The sequence below is a fragment of the Periophthalmus magnuspinnatus genome, chromosome 7 (genome assembly GCF_009829125.3).
Source record: "Periophthalmus magnuspinnatus isolate fPerMag1 chromosome 7, fPerMag1.2.pri, whole genome shotgun sequence".
Classification (NCBI taxonomy): domain Eukaryota; kingdom Metazoa; phylum Chordata; class Actinopteri; order Gobiiformes; family Gobiidae; genus Periophthalmus; species Periophthalmus magnuspinnatus.
In genome coordinates this window covers 29,258,982-29,276,964 of record NC_047132.1, presented here as the reverse complement: position 1 = coordinate 29,276,964, position 17,983 = coordinate 29,258,982, and the positions used below count along the sequence as shown (strand labels likewise).

Sequence of the window (17,983 nt, the reverse complement as noted above, 5' to 3'; positions counted from 1 at the left end):
GGCCAACATCTCCATGGACACCACAGACTGTATAAAGAAGAGGACTAAAAGAGTGAAAAGGGCAGTATAAGTCACTCCGGAGTATAAGTCGCTTCAGAGTATAAGTCGCACCAGCCAAAAAATGCATAATAATGAAGAAAAAAAAACATACTTCACATATAAATCGCATCTGAGTATAAGTCGCACCCCTGGACAAACTATTAAAAAATAAAAAGTGCGACTTATAGTCTGGAAAATATGCTAAATGTGATGTCGCACGTAGCGTTCGGCTCCAGTCAAATGAAACTAATTGATGCTAGCAGTTCGGAGTGAGACGTTAGTAAAGTAAAGTCCCTTCCCTTAGCTTAGCAACTCTGTCAATCAAACCAGTTGCTAATGCTAGTCCGTGCGACCTCGGGGAAAGAAAGCTTGATCTGTCTCTTATTAATGTTCATATCTTGAATTACGGACACAAAAGTGAAATAAAAACACCAGGATCATGTAGAGCGGGTTAAAACGAACATTTTAAGACCAAAACTGCAGCGGTTATGAAGATTCAGGTAACAATTTTTTCAATAGAAAGTGAATTGGAGCCATATTCGATGGAGCAGGAAGTGCACCCATGCTCACTTCCTGTTTGGAACGCGGCAGCTAGCAGGTTAGCTATGTCCATTTATATATACAGTCTATGATGGACACAAATAGACACACCTGAAAATGTACAACTTAACTTAAAAAAAACTCCCCGTTCTTCTCTTACCTCCATGGGGTCCAACGCTTCTCCGTTCTTTAACCACCTGTACGAGGGTTTGGGCTTGGCACTCGCTTTACAATCCCATACCAGAGTGTCGTCGATGGTCCTCTGCACGTCCTGGGGTTTCTCCGTCAGATGAGGTGGAGCTGGGAACCACAAAACATAAACACTATTTTACATTTGTCCTACTATAACATACCTGACCAGCTCACGACCTTTTAAAACCAAATCAATGAATCATCCAAGCAGTCGATTACTTCATTAAAAAGACCTTAGAGGCTGTATTTCTAAATCTACTTCAAATTAACCTTATTCTGACCCTTAACAGAAAAAATAAATAACATTACACTACAAGCGACGATCAATACTGAATTCTTGATTAGGCGAAAAGTTCAAAAACGTGGGGGATTTCTACAAATGACCTTAAACGCCGTTCTCGTATTTTACAGCCAAAGGGTTGTAATTCTCAAAGAGGCTAATAAGACATTTTTATTCGTCGTTGTCTTCAGAAATCCATAGAGAAAAGGTTGGCTTATTTATGGTGGTGGTCCTGGTGCCACGGTAACGACTAGCGCCTTATCTGTGCCGACATTCGCTGAAGATTTATGGAGCTTTGGGAGCAGAGCCATAAATAATAAGTCAGTGTCAGGGTCAAGGGGAGGCAGACACTTGTTTGTCACTGTTGTTTCTGCCATCGTAACGAGCAAACACCTCGGGAAATATTTTGTTTACGCTTAAATTCAACCCGAAGTCTGGGAATCAGTTTGAGGTTTATGGCAAGATGAAGTGAAAATATGTTGCACTTTTCATTCGCAAATGCTCCGGAATAGTGATGCTGCGTTTGATATTTGAAAATGTCACTGACACTTTATAATAACTCATAGGCCGTGTAAAGAAGAAGGGAATGTGACGTCACCCTTAGCGTTCGGCTCCAGTCAAATGAAGCTCGTCGAGGCTAGCAGTTATAGCGGCGAATTTGGAGCCGATTTCCGTATTTGTAATTCCGACCGCGAGTATCATAGCGACCAAAGAGCCAATCCAGAGCGAGGCTGTTGAATGTAACGCCTCTCCCCGCCCACATCGCTGGTTTAGCAGGGAGCGGGCGCTTAGCAATGCTGTCAATTAAACCTGTTGCTAACGCTAGCGGGAGCAACCTCGGGGAAAGAAGGCGCCTCATTGATCTGTTATTAATATTCATATATCTTGATTTACAGACCAAATAGTGCAATAAAAACACCAGGATTGTGTAGAACGCGGTAATACAAACATTTTAAGACCGCAATGACAAACCTGACACCAGTTACACACAGAGAGGCATCAGTTTTTCAGTAGAAAGTGAATTGGAGTCGAGTGGGAAGCACGCCCATGCTCACTTCCTATTTGGTACGAGGTGGCTAGCAGGTTAGCTATGTCGATTCATATATACAGTCTACGTAATAACTACACCGTTTATAGCCTTAATACACCAAGAAGTGACTAATAAAGGGATTAAAGTTACGAGACATTACTTAAATAGTCAGAATCACTCTCAATATACTACATTTGTTCATTATAAATTAAGCCTTTCTACATGTTTCTTAGAGTTAGCTCAAATGGTGCCAAAATATCTCAAGGTTTTTTTCATAGTTTGAAGCAATTTCAACTTGTTTTGTTTAGGCTTAATTGCAGAAAACTGTAATTTAAGGTTTAATTGAATTGGCTAAGCTGCCTGACTGTCGCTTAGCCAGTCTCTACGAGGTTTTCGCCGAGTACAGTAATGCTAAAATTAATAAACATTTAAAGATAAGACAGTTGACAGGGAGCTGCAGGTGAATGTCGACACGTTAAACATTACACAAGTAAAATTAATACTTCATCGGAGGACACGTCTGTTTTTAGAAAGAGACATGCTAATGCTAATGCTAAATTTGAGGCGTAATAAATATGAAACCACACCGCTAACTGAAGTTTCTAGATATAAAAATAGTTGGGTAGTCTTCATAAATCATTTTCATTAATTAGAATTTGAAGACGCTGTTTATTTAATGTTTTCCAATTTTGATAAAAGTCACTGTTAGCTTTGAGGCACAGCGGGCTAGCTAGTGTGCTTTTTTAGGTTAGGAAAAGGTTCGTAGTAAACAGAAAGCAGTAAACCGTATTGTATGAAACTGGTTCAAGACAATATATTAATCCTAAACCATAAAGCCGAATTACAAACACAAATATGAAGTTTCACATTTGGTTTGTGTTGCCTGGGAGTAAAAATACATGTTATATACCCGTGATTCTTAAAAACATAGGGCCGGGACCCAAAGTAGGACCACAAGCACCACCTAAGAGCCGCAAAATCAGAAGAATATATTACATTTAAGATGAAATTGGGCCACAAGTTAGCTTTTACAGAAAACATCAAGCCCCAAGGTGAAAAAGGTGAAGAACCACTGTTGTATACCATAACCTTACTGCTAACCCTGATGTTTATCTACTCCCCAATAATAAAGCATTAATCAGCGGCTAGACATCACGTTAACCGCACATAGGACTCATTATGTTGTTGACCCTGAATAGATACCACAATTACATCCCCAAACAAACCGGGTTCAATGAACACCGGAGAGATGCTCTTTAAATCACTCGTTGCTCTTGAAGGTGGGATTAAAATGTCGTCAGGAGCTATGTTCATTATGTGCCTTTGTCAGATGCTGCTCAGAGAAGTGTCCTTGTTAAACCTTTAGAAAAATGTCTGGAAGCTAAAAATGCAGCAACAATAAATGAGGGTCTCCTGCTGATGATTTCTCAGCGTACGTTCTATCTTTAGTAACACAGCGCCGTGCTCTGCCTTAAGTCCTGTCTGACTCACTTAAAGAGCATTTTAACTCAGACAAACAGGGAAGAATAGGGCGGCATGATGAAGCGTTTGATTCATTTCCATGTTTAAATATTATCATCAAGAAGACAGGGCCAAACATGTGACCAGCCTATTACTGTCACTTTACAACAAAAAGAAGATTGAGGAAGAACATTGGCTGCATTGGCTTCACCTCCAATTTAAACTTTCCCCACAAAAATGACCCAAGTGCATCGTTTCTTTGGTTTAACACTGATACTTTAGTCCAGACACAAACGCAGTAGTTTTGTGGATCCGTGTTACTGTAAACTCGCTAAATGCACTTTAAAGGTTCTATATTACACAAAACTGACTCTTTTGAGCAGGGCCGGTTCTAGCTTTCAGGGGGCCCTAAGCTGAATTTGTCTCTGGGGCCCCCGACAGCAGATACATCCTGGCTCAGCTGTTGGTGATTTACATTTGACACATTATGACTCTGCTCTCATCACTTTGACCAGTTGTATTTGTGTTTATCTGACCAACATCAGACTGAAAACATCCAGAATGTCACAACTAACACAGTCACAAGAACAGAACACAAACATATAAGCGGGGGCAAGAATTTAAAAAAAGTTTCTGGTGGATTTTAATGTGTTCCAGTTGGCGACAGTGGGCTTAAATTTACATTATATCGGGTCCTTGCTCCGGTGTAAACACAGAGCTGCCCTCACCTCTGCCCGACTCAAAAACAAACGTAGCAGCAGCAGATATTTTGCTACTATAGATATAAAACAAATGTGATTGGTTTAGAGGAATATTTAAGCTACTGTAAACACACAAGCCCTGTGTCCAATAAAACTTGATATATTATTTTTTTAATCTAAATATATGGGCTCTAGGGGGCCCTCTGCTGGCATCAGGGCCCCCAAGAGTCTGAGCTGGTCCCACTTATGAGCTTTAAGTTGTGTTATAATGTTGTTTCCTCGTCAAAAACAGACCTGGAGTTGTATTTTGTTTCATTCACACGTGTTTGAGTAACTTTATCATTAGTCTGTACATCTCCAAAGCTCAAAACGCTCTGTTCCACCTTGTGATGTCATGAAGTGCTAGTTTTGAAGTTGACAGCTACATTTTACCTTTAGTTCAGTAGTGATATGCGTTTCCAGGGCTGTTATTATTATCCAAATGATTCTAGTGAAAGTGTATGGAGTTTAAAAAACACAGTGGAGCACTTCCTGTATCACCACATGATGACATCACCAGGTGGAACAGTGTGTTTTCAGTTTGAGAGAAAAATTCAACCTAAATACGCAGGATTTGTGCGTTAAACACGTGTGAATGAAACAAAACACATCTCCAGGTCTGTTTGTGATAAGGAAACAACATAATAATATACAGTAGGTCAGAAACTAGGATAATATTTTAATTGTTATCAGGAAGTGCGTGGTTAGCATGTTTGTTGTCCGTACATTTACATTTACCATGAACGCAGACAACTTTGGACCAGTGTAAACCTTTTAAAAATGAACTACTTCTGTAAAAATCTGGTACGCTGGTACTTTTAAGACAACATTTTGAAATACCTTCCATAAAGTATCGCATAATCTATTTCCATTCATGACATTTAGATCTTCGGAGCAGCTTTAAAATGTCAAACAACACAACGCAGCCATTTGCTCCGTTACAAACGAGGCCACTGCAGATAACATAATAAAGCCTCTATACGGCCCCTATACAAAATGACCCTGATCCTGCCCATTTAAATGCAGTCAAGTGCACGACACATGAACTAATTTAATATATCTACTGAAATACAGAAGGACAATTAGGCGGGGAATCGACCGTATCGCCGTATGGCCCACCCTTCATTGTTCCAGAGCAGTTTTGGACGAGCGTCACAAGCCACATCCTCTTTATCGATTCCGCTGTTGGTTTCTGTTCTTGATAGATGTCCCACCAGCTCCCATCTATGGCAGTTTAAAATGAGATTACAGATTTTTATCACCTGGCAGCTGGCCCGAATGTCTGCGCGGCTCGGGGAGGAGGGGACGGGACCTAAATCTTGTATGCGGCGTCTTGACTTGCACACGGCGGCGGCGCAGATAAGCTGTGGAACTAGGACACTCAACGTTCGGACTACCTAAAGGGACCCCCGCTTCAGACTGGGGTCCCTCGTTGCTCAATTTGAGTTCCAGGATAACTTGTTAGTTGTGTTTCACAGTTGTACAACATCTGACCTCCTCTGAACTGTGTCCAAGCTGATCCAACCTGCTTGTGCGAAGGGAGAGCTGTTTTAGAGCTAGCCTGGGGAATGCAGTACTTTCGCTAAACTTTAAAAAATATTCTTATAGCGTTATCAGGCTTAACTTTATGCACTGAAATGAACCTGGTTAACCTGGGTAAGCTATTAAACAACGCTTTGTTTTAGTTTGAAATGGGTTCGTGGATTGAAAATAATTGCGTGATAACATAGCTGGTTAGCCTTTGTCGTGGATCTTAATATTATCTTGGCAAAAATGAACGGGAAATGGTGTCTGCAACCTTGGCGAACTTGGAAAATGACCACAATTTTTCAAAACACGGTCTCACGAATGTTGAATCTTAACCTGAAAATATGATAATATGAAAACAAGTGCTTCATCAATGAGCACCAACAACAGGCCTCATCATCATCATCATCATCACCATCATCCAGGCACATGACAAAAAAAAAAAAGATGAAACCGCAAAACCACTACAGACGATTATTTTTCAGTTTTCAATCCTTATCCCACCAAATATGAATCATTTTCGAAAACATGTTTTTTTTAAGCAAAACATTTGGTCAATTTTCTGAAGCCATTTAACACGGGGCTGGTGTTGCGTCAACAGCCTGTTCCCTGGATTGGTTTGTACAAATACAAACTGTTTCTGAATTTTTATCCCTTCTTCAGATTTTCCGGCTCATTTATTACGTTAATGAGAGGCGACTGGAGGTTGACCGAGTTTGGAGCGCTTGTTTTCAAGAAGCGAAACTATTAAACACGATAACGTTGGAATTGTATCATAACTAGACTGTATGGCTCTATAGTGGGGGTAATATAGTCTTCTTATCGTCTTTGTTGCTTGGAGATATTGGCTTTTTCGGATCTACATGGAAATCCCTCGCTTCTAAGTCAGAATATCTTTCAGCTTTAAGTGCCGTGAACAATTCAAATCCAGTCTGAATGTTCGCCAGAATTGGACCACAGAGAGCAGCTACTATAGTGAAATTACCACAATTATCCCTGGCTTTTGTTTTATTGGTCCTGCTCCTGTGGGCTCCCGAGCTGCTCCGAGCTGCTCCGGCTATAAGAACAGACGTCACTTTTGAAGCTAAAGCATGTTTAATCCGCCGGTCTGCCTGGCCTATAGCGCTCGCATTTCATCTTACCCACAGGTGCTGCAAAAATGTATTATCATATCAAAGGCTCCCTCCCTCCTTCGCTGGAAAGGAGGAATCGTGATTTGATGATTTGAGTCAAGTACTTCCCTACAGGGCCTGCTGGGCACACATCATAAATGCATAAAGTACAAAATAATAGGAGCCGAAACCATTAAAATCCTTCATCAAAGCATATTAACAGCTTTTCAGAGAATGTAGGCTATAAGGCCGGTGAAAAATCATGCTTGGCTGAGAGGTGGTGTAAATCTGTGTGGTAGCGTGTTAGCCGCTAGCATAATAAAGTCCCCAGTCAAAGATGAAGTATACGACTAATGGCTTGATTTACAACTAGAGTGTGATATGATGCGGTTATTTATGGTTTCTAATAAAAGCCTCAAGATGCTGCAACAAATAAATTCTTTTGTTACAAGCGCATCGACCAATCCAGAGCCAAGTCCACCTTTCCGTCCGCCGAGGTGGTCAGTCACTAGCGCTTACCTGAAAGAGGACTGCAGGGCGGAAGGTTGGGCAAAGAACTTAAACTGTACAAAATATCCACAAACCACTTTCTACAAAGTTTTTTTTTTATTTTACCCGTAACTGTTCAGTGCTTCTTATTCATTTATAACAACCCCACTTCAGCTAATTGTGTGCACCTTGAAATAAAATACCGCAGGACAAACTGGAGATGAAAATAAAACTTGCAGGCCTAGTTACTTGCATGATGAAGTGAACTCGTTAAAGGTGCACGGAGGAAGGGTTTGCTACCTGCTCGTTTCCATGGAAAATTGCTTTACCTGGAATGTTCTACAGTAGTATTCAGCATGTTTACGTTAATACACTGCCCGGCGACAAAAAAAAAAAAAAAAAAAAAGAAAGAAAAAGAAGTCGTAACCTGGATTTAACTAAGCAAATATGTTGGTGTTGCTGCAGTTGGTCCGGTCTAGGTTCAGCAGAATGAGGTCAGCTGACACCTGAATATACTGAATGACCAGGTTATTCCATCAATGGATTTTTTCTTCCCTGATGACACGGGAATATTCTAAGATGAAAATGCCACGATTCAACGGGCTCAAACTGTGAAAGAGTGGATCAGGGAGGATGAATACAGAGAGAGAGGGAGGAGAAGGGAGAGGCTGAGAGGGAGAGGGGAGAGAGAAAGAGAAGCAGGGAGAGAGACAGAGAGAGAGAGAGAAAGAGAGAGAAAAACAGGCAGAGAGAGATGCACAGAGAGAGAGAGACAGAGGGAGATGGAGGGAGAGAGAGAAATAGAAGCAGAGAGGGAGGCAGAGCGAGAAAGAGAAGCAGGGAGAGACAGAAAGAGAGATGCACAGAGTGAAAGAGAGAGGAAGAGAGGGAGAGAAGCAGAGAGAGGGAGAAGCAGAGAGAGAGAGACAGAGATGCACAGAAATAGAGAGAGAGGGGCAGAGGGAGAGAAACAGAAGCAGAGAGGGAGAGAGAGAGGGAGGCAGAGAAAGAGAAGCAGAGAGAGGGAGAAGCAGAGAGAGAGACAGAGGCATCATTTTCACACATGGATTGTCCACCACAGAGTCCAGACCTTAACCCCATTGAGAATCTTTGGGATGAGCTGGAGAAGCTTTGTGCAGCGTCAGACTCGACCATCATCAATGCAACATCTTGGTGGAAAATTAAAGCAACACTGGATGGAAATAAATCTTGTGACGTTGCAGAAGCGAAATCGAAACAATGCCACAGTGAATCAAAGTTAAAGGCAGAACAACCAAATATTAGAGTGTGTGACCTGTTTTTTTTTCTGGTGGCGACTTTTTTATATGAATGTTTTCAGTTCTAAAATACCTGCAAAAACTTTACAGGGCAACATTAGTTCAGTTGGTAGAGCGTTTGTTTGGTGGTTCAAATGGGATGCTCCAAACGCAATTTCGTTTTTCTTCTGTGACAATGACTACAAATAAATTGAATTGAATTGAATCGAATCCCGCTCTCAACGTAAAAATCATTGGTTTAGCGGTCAGATCCACAAATGAATATTGTCGTTGCGTCCTTGGGCAAGACACTTAGACACCCAATCCAACCTTAATGTCTGCGTACAGTGGATTATGAACGTGTGTGTGAGTGAGTGGTTCCTTAAAAGTGCTTTGAGTGCCTGAATGTGGAAAAGCTCTATATAAATAAATGTGACCATGACCACTTAATTCTTACTGTGAGCGGGATCTGAACTGCAAGTACCGCTTTTGCATTAACCTTACTTTACTTTGGGACTTGGACACATCTCCATGGAGACAAGTCACGGTGACGCCAGTAGCGCACCTTTAATGTGGAAATGTGTTTTGAAATACGTGTAATTGGCACTCCTTTCAGTTGCGAAATATAGGTCAAGTAAATACATAAAACGACGTTAGAGCTTTTGAGATGATGAATACTTTCACTTTCAGTATTGACAGGTTCTTGCCAAACCGCTGACAAAGAAAGTGCTATAGAAAACAACCAAACACTTTATAATCAGCGCTAAACTGAAAATCTATACCGCAAGATATTCACAGAGTTACACATTTGAAACTTGGCAAGTGCGCTGAGTACTTAGTAAAGCACTATAAATGTACAAGACGTGTTCTGCGCAAGACTGAGAGGTTAACGGCACAAGATATTTTTGTTCATGCAACTAGCAACATAGAAACACAAAGTAGAGAGATATCAAAGTGAGTAGAAAGCTCCCTCCCACTCACCATAGAAAGAGAGTTTGCCTTGTACCGAGTTCCTGCCTCTGGTGTTCTCTGCTGTACATTCATACACTCCAGCGTCTTCTTGTTGAAAGTACGGGATCTCCAGCACGCCACTGGCTTTGTTTACATCCACTTTACGCCCAAATGTGGCCCCGTCCACTCGCCTCCAGCTGATGGTCGGCACAGGGCTGGGAAAAAGAAAATCAGCATATTAACAACCAGCATGATGGATAAGGGGTTTGGATGAAGGTTGAGCTAAATGTTAATAAATGCAGATATATACACAATAAAAAATAAAAAAACAAAAAAAAAAACACTTCCAGCTTTGCCAACATCTGGAACAAAACCAGAACTAAACCAGGACTAAACTGGTAAAAGCAAAAGACATTTGAGTTCCGTTAACAGGACAAAGTTTTTGAGTGGATGAATTTTGCCAAGGTTTTTTTCCCCAAGTTTTTTTTATTTATTTATTTAATGCAAAACATTGGGGGGGGTGTATGTACCTGTGTGTGTGACATTTCCGTGATTTTGGAGGGGGGTATGTGGAAGAGGAGAGTGTTAGTACTACTCATTCGTAAGTGGGAAAGGAAGGTATAAAGAATATTATAGATGGGAAGATAGAAAACAAGAAAAAATATATTATTATTATTATTATCATCATCACAATACTACTACTACTAGTAATAGTAATGATAATAATAATGATGATAATAATAATAATAATGATAATAATAATGATAATGATGATAATAATAATAATAAATACATAAATAAAATAACAATAGCTAGTAGCTTCTTCAGTTCTGACTCAGCTCTGATAAGTGACATAAGAAACGATTAAACTCCAGTGAAACTAACACATCCTAGTTGTTTGCAAAAAGGAGCACTGTCCTTTGAAAAAAAAAAAAAAACCTTAGGTGTGAACAGTCACCTGAGTCATATTTAGTCGTCTTTACTTTCAGATTAGTTAGCTCCTCCCTTCAGAGATATTTAAGTCAGTCCCCAGTTCTAAGAGCTGTGTCAGAACTGAAGAAGTTGCTTGAATAAAAAGTGAAACATATTCACTTTTAAAAGCTTTTTCCAGTCGACACAACTCAAACTTCTTTTGTTTTTGCCCGTTCAGTCCTGGTTTAGTTCTGGTTTTGTTACGGTTGTTGACTAAGCTTAATCCCAAACTGGAAGCTTTTATTTTTTGTGTGTATATATCTGCATTTATCATTTAATATTTAGCTCAACCTTTATTCAAACCCATTATCCATCATGTTTGTTGTCAGTTGACAGAACTCAACCATGTTTTTACTACGGGCCCTTAGACTGTATAAAGAAGTGGACAAAGTGAGTCTGACGCTGTCAATCTAACCTGTTGCTAACGCTAACGGGAGCAACCTCTAGAAAAGAAGCCGTACGATTTGTTTCTTATTAATGTTCTTGTCTTAAGTTACGGACAAAATAGCGAAATAAAGTCCAGGATCATGTAGAGCGGCTTAATAGGAATAAGACCAAAATCATACGTTTGGCAGCAGCAGTTACAGAGAGAAGGCTGACAGTTTTCCAACGTAAAGCGAATTGAAACCAGACTCGATGGACTTCCTGTTTGGCACGCGGCGGCTCGCAGGTTAGCTATGTCCATAAATATATATACAGTCTATGTAGGGACCTGGAAATTTGTTATCGTCAGCCTATATTTCTTTGAATAATTTGAAACCTGGTCTGAAACAACCTTGAGACACGAACCACAGTCTAGACCAACTCAATAAATCTAATTTTGACAAAACTTCTCAAAGCCAGGTAAATATTGGGAACGAAAGACATTTAACTCATGTATAGATATTCAGTTGTGTAATTAATCAGGGTTCCTCTTCAAGGCCTCTTATATAACCGTGAATATACAAGTCCTTTAAATGCCAAATGACGGAGGAGTTTGGTGGGAGAAGTAAACAGAATCTGACGCTGTTGTTGTGATATAAAGTTCCACAGAGACAGGACATACTTCCCCAGAGCGAAACACTCCAGTTTGACGGTGGAGCTCTTGGCGACAGGAACCACCTCAGGAAACTGCACCTCGATCTTTGGCTCGTATTCTCCCATCACACCTGCGCATTTTAGCATAGACAGGAGAGAAAAACATGAAAACGGGTCAGAGTTTGAGGTAGTAGTTCAACAAAAGCATCAAAATAGTCCTATATTACACTAAATGCACTAAATTATTGTGCAAATTGTGAGATTTAAGTCGTGTTATAATGTTGTTACCTCCTTAAAACTCAGCTCAACATGCTCTTTTCCACCTTGTGATGTCATGAAGCAGTAATTTTCAAGTTAACATCTACAGTTTTACTTTTATTTCAGTACAGATTGGCAATTCCAGCGCTGAAATTATCCAAATAATTCTAATGAAGGTGTGTAGAGTTTTAAAACACAGTGGAGCACTTCCTGTATTACAACGGACGAACAGAGTGTTTTTTGAAAGAAGAACTCAAAACATGGGGTATATTTGTGATGAGGAAACAACATAATAACATAGATCAGAAAGTAGCGTAATATAGGGCCTTTAAATTTGAGTTTGACTACTTCAAATCATTATCAGGATTTTTTTTTTCTAAAGACAGTTCAGTTGTTAATTTATTTATTTATATATTAAAAATATAAAATTAACAAATCCCAAAATATACCGTATTTTCCGGAATATACGTCGCTCTGGAGTATAAGTCGCACCAGCCAAAAAATGCATAATAATGAAGAAGAAAGAAAACATATATAAGTCGCATTTTGGGGGGAATTTATTTTACAAAATCCGAGACCAAGAACAGACATTTTATCTTTAAAGGAAAGTTATAATAATAAAAAAAACAAAAGGTTGAATATCAGTACATCACGCTAACGTAACACATTTATATTTATTCAGCGACATGAAGCACAGACAGAACTGAACACGTGTCTGGTTTGTTAACGTCAGATATTAACAGTTAATCAGATAAATAAAGAATAAAATACAAGCAACAAGTTTAGTCTGGATCTCACTCCAAATCAATAAATCCACTGAAAACTTCATCCTCGGTGTCGCTTCTGAACAACTTCGCCAACTCTGGAGGTAGATGACGATTTCTTTTAGGAGCATTTTTGTTCAGTCTTTCTCAGATGTCTTCTAAATTACCGTAATGTTGAAATTGTAAATGTTCACTGGTACAGGAGGAGTACACACTCGTACGAGCCTAAAGTGCCGTCGCGCAGTGGTCAGTGTGACAATAATGAAGATGTGAAATTATATATTTTAATGATTTCACATATAAGTCTCATCTGAGTATAAGTCCCCGGACAAACTATGAAAAAAGTGCAACTTATAGTCCGGAAAATACGGTACTTTACTTTACTCATCTTTGCGATATCCCATTCAGTACATTTGTGTTGATATAACTATAATCTGATTCATAAAATACAACACATACTTTATAACACACACGTATACTTGTTTGCCCAGAACTTCCTGTTAAATACATAACAAACAAAAGCCCTACATTGCGTCTTATTATCATTATCCGCTGCCCAAGTAAAAACATATAAATCATAAGTTCATCTGTGTCAAACGAACCCTCCCTCCACATTCTCACACAGAGCATCAAAAGATTGCAATTATTGCCAGTGATTCGCAGCGTCTTAACTCTGTAATACTATTTCTTTGACTTTCGTTGCAATACAGCGTTAGATGAAGTTGAAAGTGAACTTTGATGATGTGATGTGATGGTATTGTTTAAGCCCAGACTCCATCTCTTTGAATGACGGAGGAGTAAAGCCACACACACTCATTTCTCCTGCTCTTTCAAATATAATAAGACGACTGTTTTCTTTCATTTCTCAGCACAGGCTGTTTGAGTGAGTGGAAATACGGTGCAGACTAATGAGACTGTGTAGGGCTTTGATTGCATTCTTAAGCCAGGTCACAGCACTAAATTAACATATTGTTACATTTGTAAGAACAATCATGTGGAAGTGTGAGGTGTGTTCAGACATTACAAAGAACATTATAATTAGATCGAGTTCAGTTTATTTCAATATCTGTCTACTCCATCGTATTTATCTGTCCATCCATCTATTGTATCTAATATCTGTCTATCCGTCTGTCCATCCGTCTATCTATTGTATGTATCTATCTATCAAATCTATATTTATCTATCATATCTATCTATCCATCTATCTATATTTATCTATCTATGTATCTATGTATCTATCTATCTGTCTATCTCTTTCATCTATCTATCCATTTATATTTATCCATCGATCTATCGATCTGTCTATCCATCTATCTATATTTATCCATCAATCTATCGATCTCTCCATCCATCTCTCCATCTTTATCAATCTATATATATCCATCTAACCATCTATCCATCCATCTATATTTATCTATCCATCTATCGTATCTATATTTATCTGTCTATCCATCTATCGTATCTATCCATCTATCCATCCATCTATCATATCTATCTATCCATGTATCTATCTTATCTATATTTATCTATCGTATCTGTCCGTCTGTCTGACGTATCTATCTGTCTGTCCATCTATCCATCTATCGTATCTATATTTATCTATCTGTCTATCCATCCCTCCATCTCCAAAATGCCAATAGAGTCTGGCCGCAGACCTCCAGCCAGAGGCCCGCACCCTGCAGACCTCCTCCAGGACGCACCTCCAGCCTCATGTCCCTCACTGTTTGTTTGTCTTTATTTCCCGATGTATAAATGACTTAATAACATTTTCTATCAACTGTTGGTTCATTGTTTATTAAAAGTGATGAAGCTCATTTCAAATAGTTTAAAGCGAAACACTTCAGAGACATTTAATCACAAATCGATTTCATTTTGAGTTTCAAATGAACCAGCTTCATGTCGTCTCTGCTTGTGTGGGTTAATTAGGAGTTTAAAACATGTCACAACAAAAACAGATATTTAACTGTCAACCCCAGTCTACATATATGCCACAAGTGTGTAAATAGAAAATACATATGAGATTTAGTTTGTCCATGAATGTGTTGCCGTAGCCTCTGTGTCTGCTTAAGATTAGGCACAAATCGGTGATGGTTGAGGTTAGGAAAATGGTTTGGTCTCGTCTTTAATGTAAAACTATGTCAACAGCAGCTTTGACACAGTGAACTTTGGTGATCTTGGTACTTGAGTCACGTGAGGGTCCTCTGGGTGGAGGTCTGCAGCCAGATCCCCCTCACAACTGTATTTTCCAGCGTATAAGTCGCATCAGCCAAAAAAAATGCATAACAATGAAGAAAAAAATCTATTTCACATATAAATCGCATCTGAGTATAAGTCGCTCCCTCGGCCAAACTATGAAAAAAGTGCGACTTATGCAGAAAATACGATGCAGTTTAAAGCTTAAAACATCCTTTCTCAAACGTCTAACTTATAACCATTTATACCGTGTGATGGATTTCAGGTTTCATATCGTGTCTAAGTCTGTAATTACATGTGTCAACGTACAAGGAGCATCGCAAAAGTGGATTTGGTCTCTTTTGACGTCAAACCTCTTAATTATAGACAATATACTTGATAATCTAACTCTGCAGACGTATTTCCCTCCTCTAATCTGAAGTAGTATCAAATATTTCAACTGTAAACTGTGTAAAAAGGTGGACTAAGTGAGTGCGACATTGTAAAGGAAATTAAAATAGTGTGTGAAGGAAGTTAAAATATTGTGTGATTAGTTTACCTTTTAGAACTCACGTGGTCTTGTAACTAAAACTCATTTGGTCTGGTCGTCAAAGACAGTTTTAGAAAACCTTTCGTGAAAACCCTTTTGTTTCCGTTTGTGCTAATCTTGTCGTGATGCATCTGCTGATAGATGCAATCAGACCGTGCAGTTGGCTTTAAGATCCCTCTCCTCTGAAATGCATCACACCTCGTATTGTTTTGTTACATCCTGAGGTGATCCAGCTCCTGAAGCCTCCAGGAGCTCATCTGGCCAAGCCTCAAGAGGAGTGGCACATCCTTAGTTTGAAACGTATGTCCTCTGGTTCATCTCAAACTCTATAAACCTGGTGATTTCCATGATGCTGTTGGACCTACTTCTCGCAAGAAATCAACTCTCGTCTTTGCTTCAACCTTCACCAGAGCCTGCAGGAGTCGTCTTATTCCCACAACAACATCACCCACAGCGTTCAGCTCCGGTCAAACGAAGCTCATCGAAGCTAGAGCAGTTACAGCGGTGAATTTGGTTCCATTTTTCGAATTCTGACTACACGTATCATAGCAACCAAACAGCCAATCCGGAGTCCGTTGTGCTGAATGTAATGCCCCTTTTCCGCCTGCACCGCTAGTTTAGCAGAGAGCAACGCTGTCAATCAAACCGGTTGTTAACGCTAGCGGGAGCAACCTCGGGGAAAAGAAGGAGTCCGATTTGACTGTTATTAATGTTTATATCTTGATTTACGGACAAAATAGCGAAATAAAAACCCCAGGATCACGTAGAGCGGGTTAATACGAACATTTTAAGACCGAAATGACGAGGTAAAGTGAATCGGAGCTAGAGTCGCGAAGCCGGAAGCGCGCGACTCGACGCACACGCTCACTTCCTGTTTGCAACATGTTGGCTAGCACGTTAGCTATGCACGTCCATTTATACATACAGTCTACGATATGAACAAAACACTTTCATACCATCCACCCGGAGTATGAGCGGAGTGGGCGGGCCTTGGACGCTGGTCTTGGTGACGGTGTTGGTGACCACGCAGGTGTAGTTCCCCACGTCGGACGGCTCCACTTTGGCGATGTACAGATTCCCCGTCTTCTGCGACACGAAGCGGCGCGTGTCCTGGGTAACGAAGGACGGGTAGTGGTTGAAGATCCAAGTGAAGGTGAGCTCTGTAAAGAACGGCAGAGAAAACAAACAAAAAAACGATGGGTCAGGCCAGAACATGGGTTATACTGAATACGCTCAGTGTGAATAGAGATGCCTATGGGGATAAAGCAATTAGAGCGTCGGAGTGAGTGCCAGCCGGCGATGATTAAAAACACAATTTATAATTAAAGAGCGATTACTCTTACCCACCGCTGGACTCAATAGATGCCCTCAATAACTATTTCAGTGATGGAGTAGTGAGGTTGGAAGGAGAACGACGCCTTGGATGTGTTTTGGAGGATGCAAATGTAACTATAGCAACATGGGGGCAATGAGGAACCATAAATACTGTTGGGAAATACCGGCCTAATCAGTTTGCGGTGTAGCCTATACGCGTGCAGTCGTGTAAAGAGACGTGCTCAGAGCCAGGGCTAGTTTAGATAAGAGGGATTTGAAAATGATTTGTGTCAAAAAATTGGTTATGAGTTGCTAGAAGCTTGTGTGTAAACCCAAGAGAGTCCAAACCAGTTCGACGTTAGGACTAAACTGGGCTCAAACCGGGAGAAAACTGGAGCGAATGTGAATGCGGCCATGGTCAGCGAGTAACACGAAGTAAAGAAAACAAAAGAATAAACAGAATAAACGGCGTCTAACACATTTTCCCCCTTGTATCTTGCTCCAGAACAGATATATTATGGGTCTTGTGGTACAAAAAATCTAATTATAAAGTGCTTTATTGTCGGATAATCGGAAAGTGTTTATTAGCATGCTAGTTGTTGTTAGCTTTACTCTCATGGCCAAGCCCCGCGCTGGTCTGAGAATTTGAAAAGTTCTTATAAAGTCATCACAGTGAATAATTAGGATACAGTTGTCCCGAACTATATCACGGTTCACCTTTCGCGGTGTCGCTATTTCGTGGATTTTTTTTGTGTAATTTTGCATGCGTTTTTTACAGAGTATGAATGTGCATTGTGTCCTGCATCCTGATTGGCTATGGGACTGTAGACCATTGTCCATCAATCTCCTCCGTGCCGTGTCTCGTTCAGCCAAATTTACATAAACGTTGGATCGTAGTGTGACTCTGAAGTGCTGTACGTTTGCAATTTGTTTTCCCCCCGACAAAACCCACAATGTCGATGAAACGTTCTGCACCGACAAAGGCGCCTACGAAGGTTTGAACTTTGAGAGAGTTTAAACGAGAGAGAAATGTGAGAAAATGTTAATGCCTGTGTGAGAAAAGTGTATAAAGTGTGTGGTGAGAGGTTTTACAGCAAAAAAACATAGAATAATTGTAAAATAAAGCTGATACTTCGCAGATTTCACCTATTGCGGGTTATTTTTAGAACGTAAATGAGGAACCACCATACTCAGAATGGATAAATTAAGTGAGAAATAACTTTGAGCTACGGGAAAACATTTCAAATTAAGACGTTTTTCACATTTTAAGACAGTAAAAATCAGGTACAGTGCCTTTAGATACACAAGTATAACGACCC

The 17,983-nt window shown here is 40.0% G+C and overlaps 1 protein-coding gene across 1 annotated transcript in view; it reads right to left on the bottom strand.

Moving 5' to 3' along the window:
- Positions 1-17,983, bottom strand: part of cntn3a.1 (contactin 3a, tandem duplicate 1) — a 224,685-nt gene that overhangs the window by 88,166 nt on the left and 118,536 nt on the right. Inside the window, exons 6-9 of the mRNA XM_055223169.1 lie at positions 16,307-16,510; positions 11,635-11,737; positions 9,648-9,832; positions 740-879 (exon numbers count right to left, since the gene is read on the bottom strand). Of these exons, the coding sequence (XP_055079144.1) occupies positions 740-879; positions 9,648-9,832; positions 11,635-11,737; positions 16,307-16,510 (632 nt within the window). The remainder of the gene's footprint in view (positions 1-739; positions 880-9,647; positions 9,833-11,634; positions 11,738-16,306; positions 16,511-17,983) is intronic.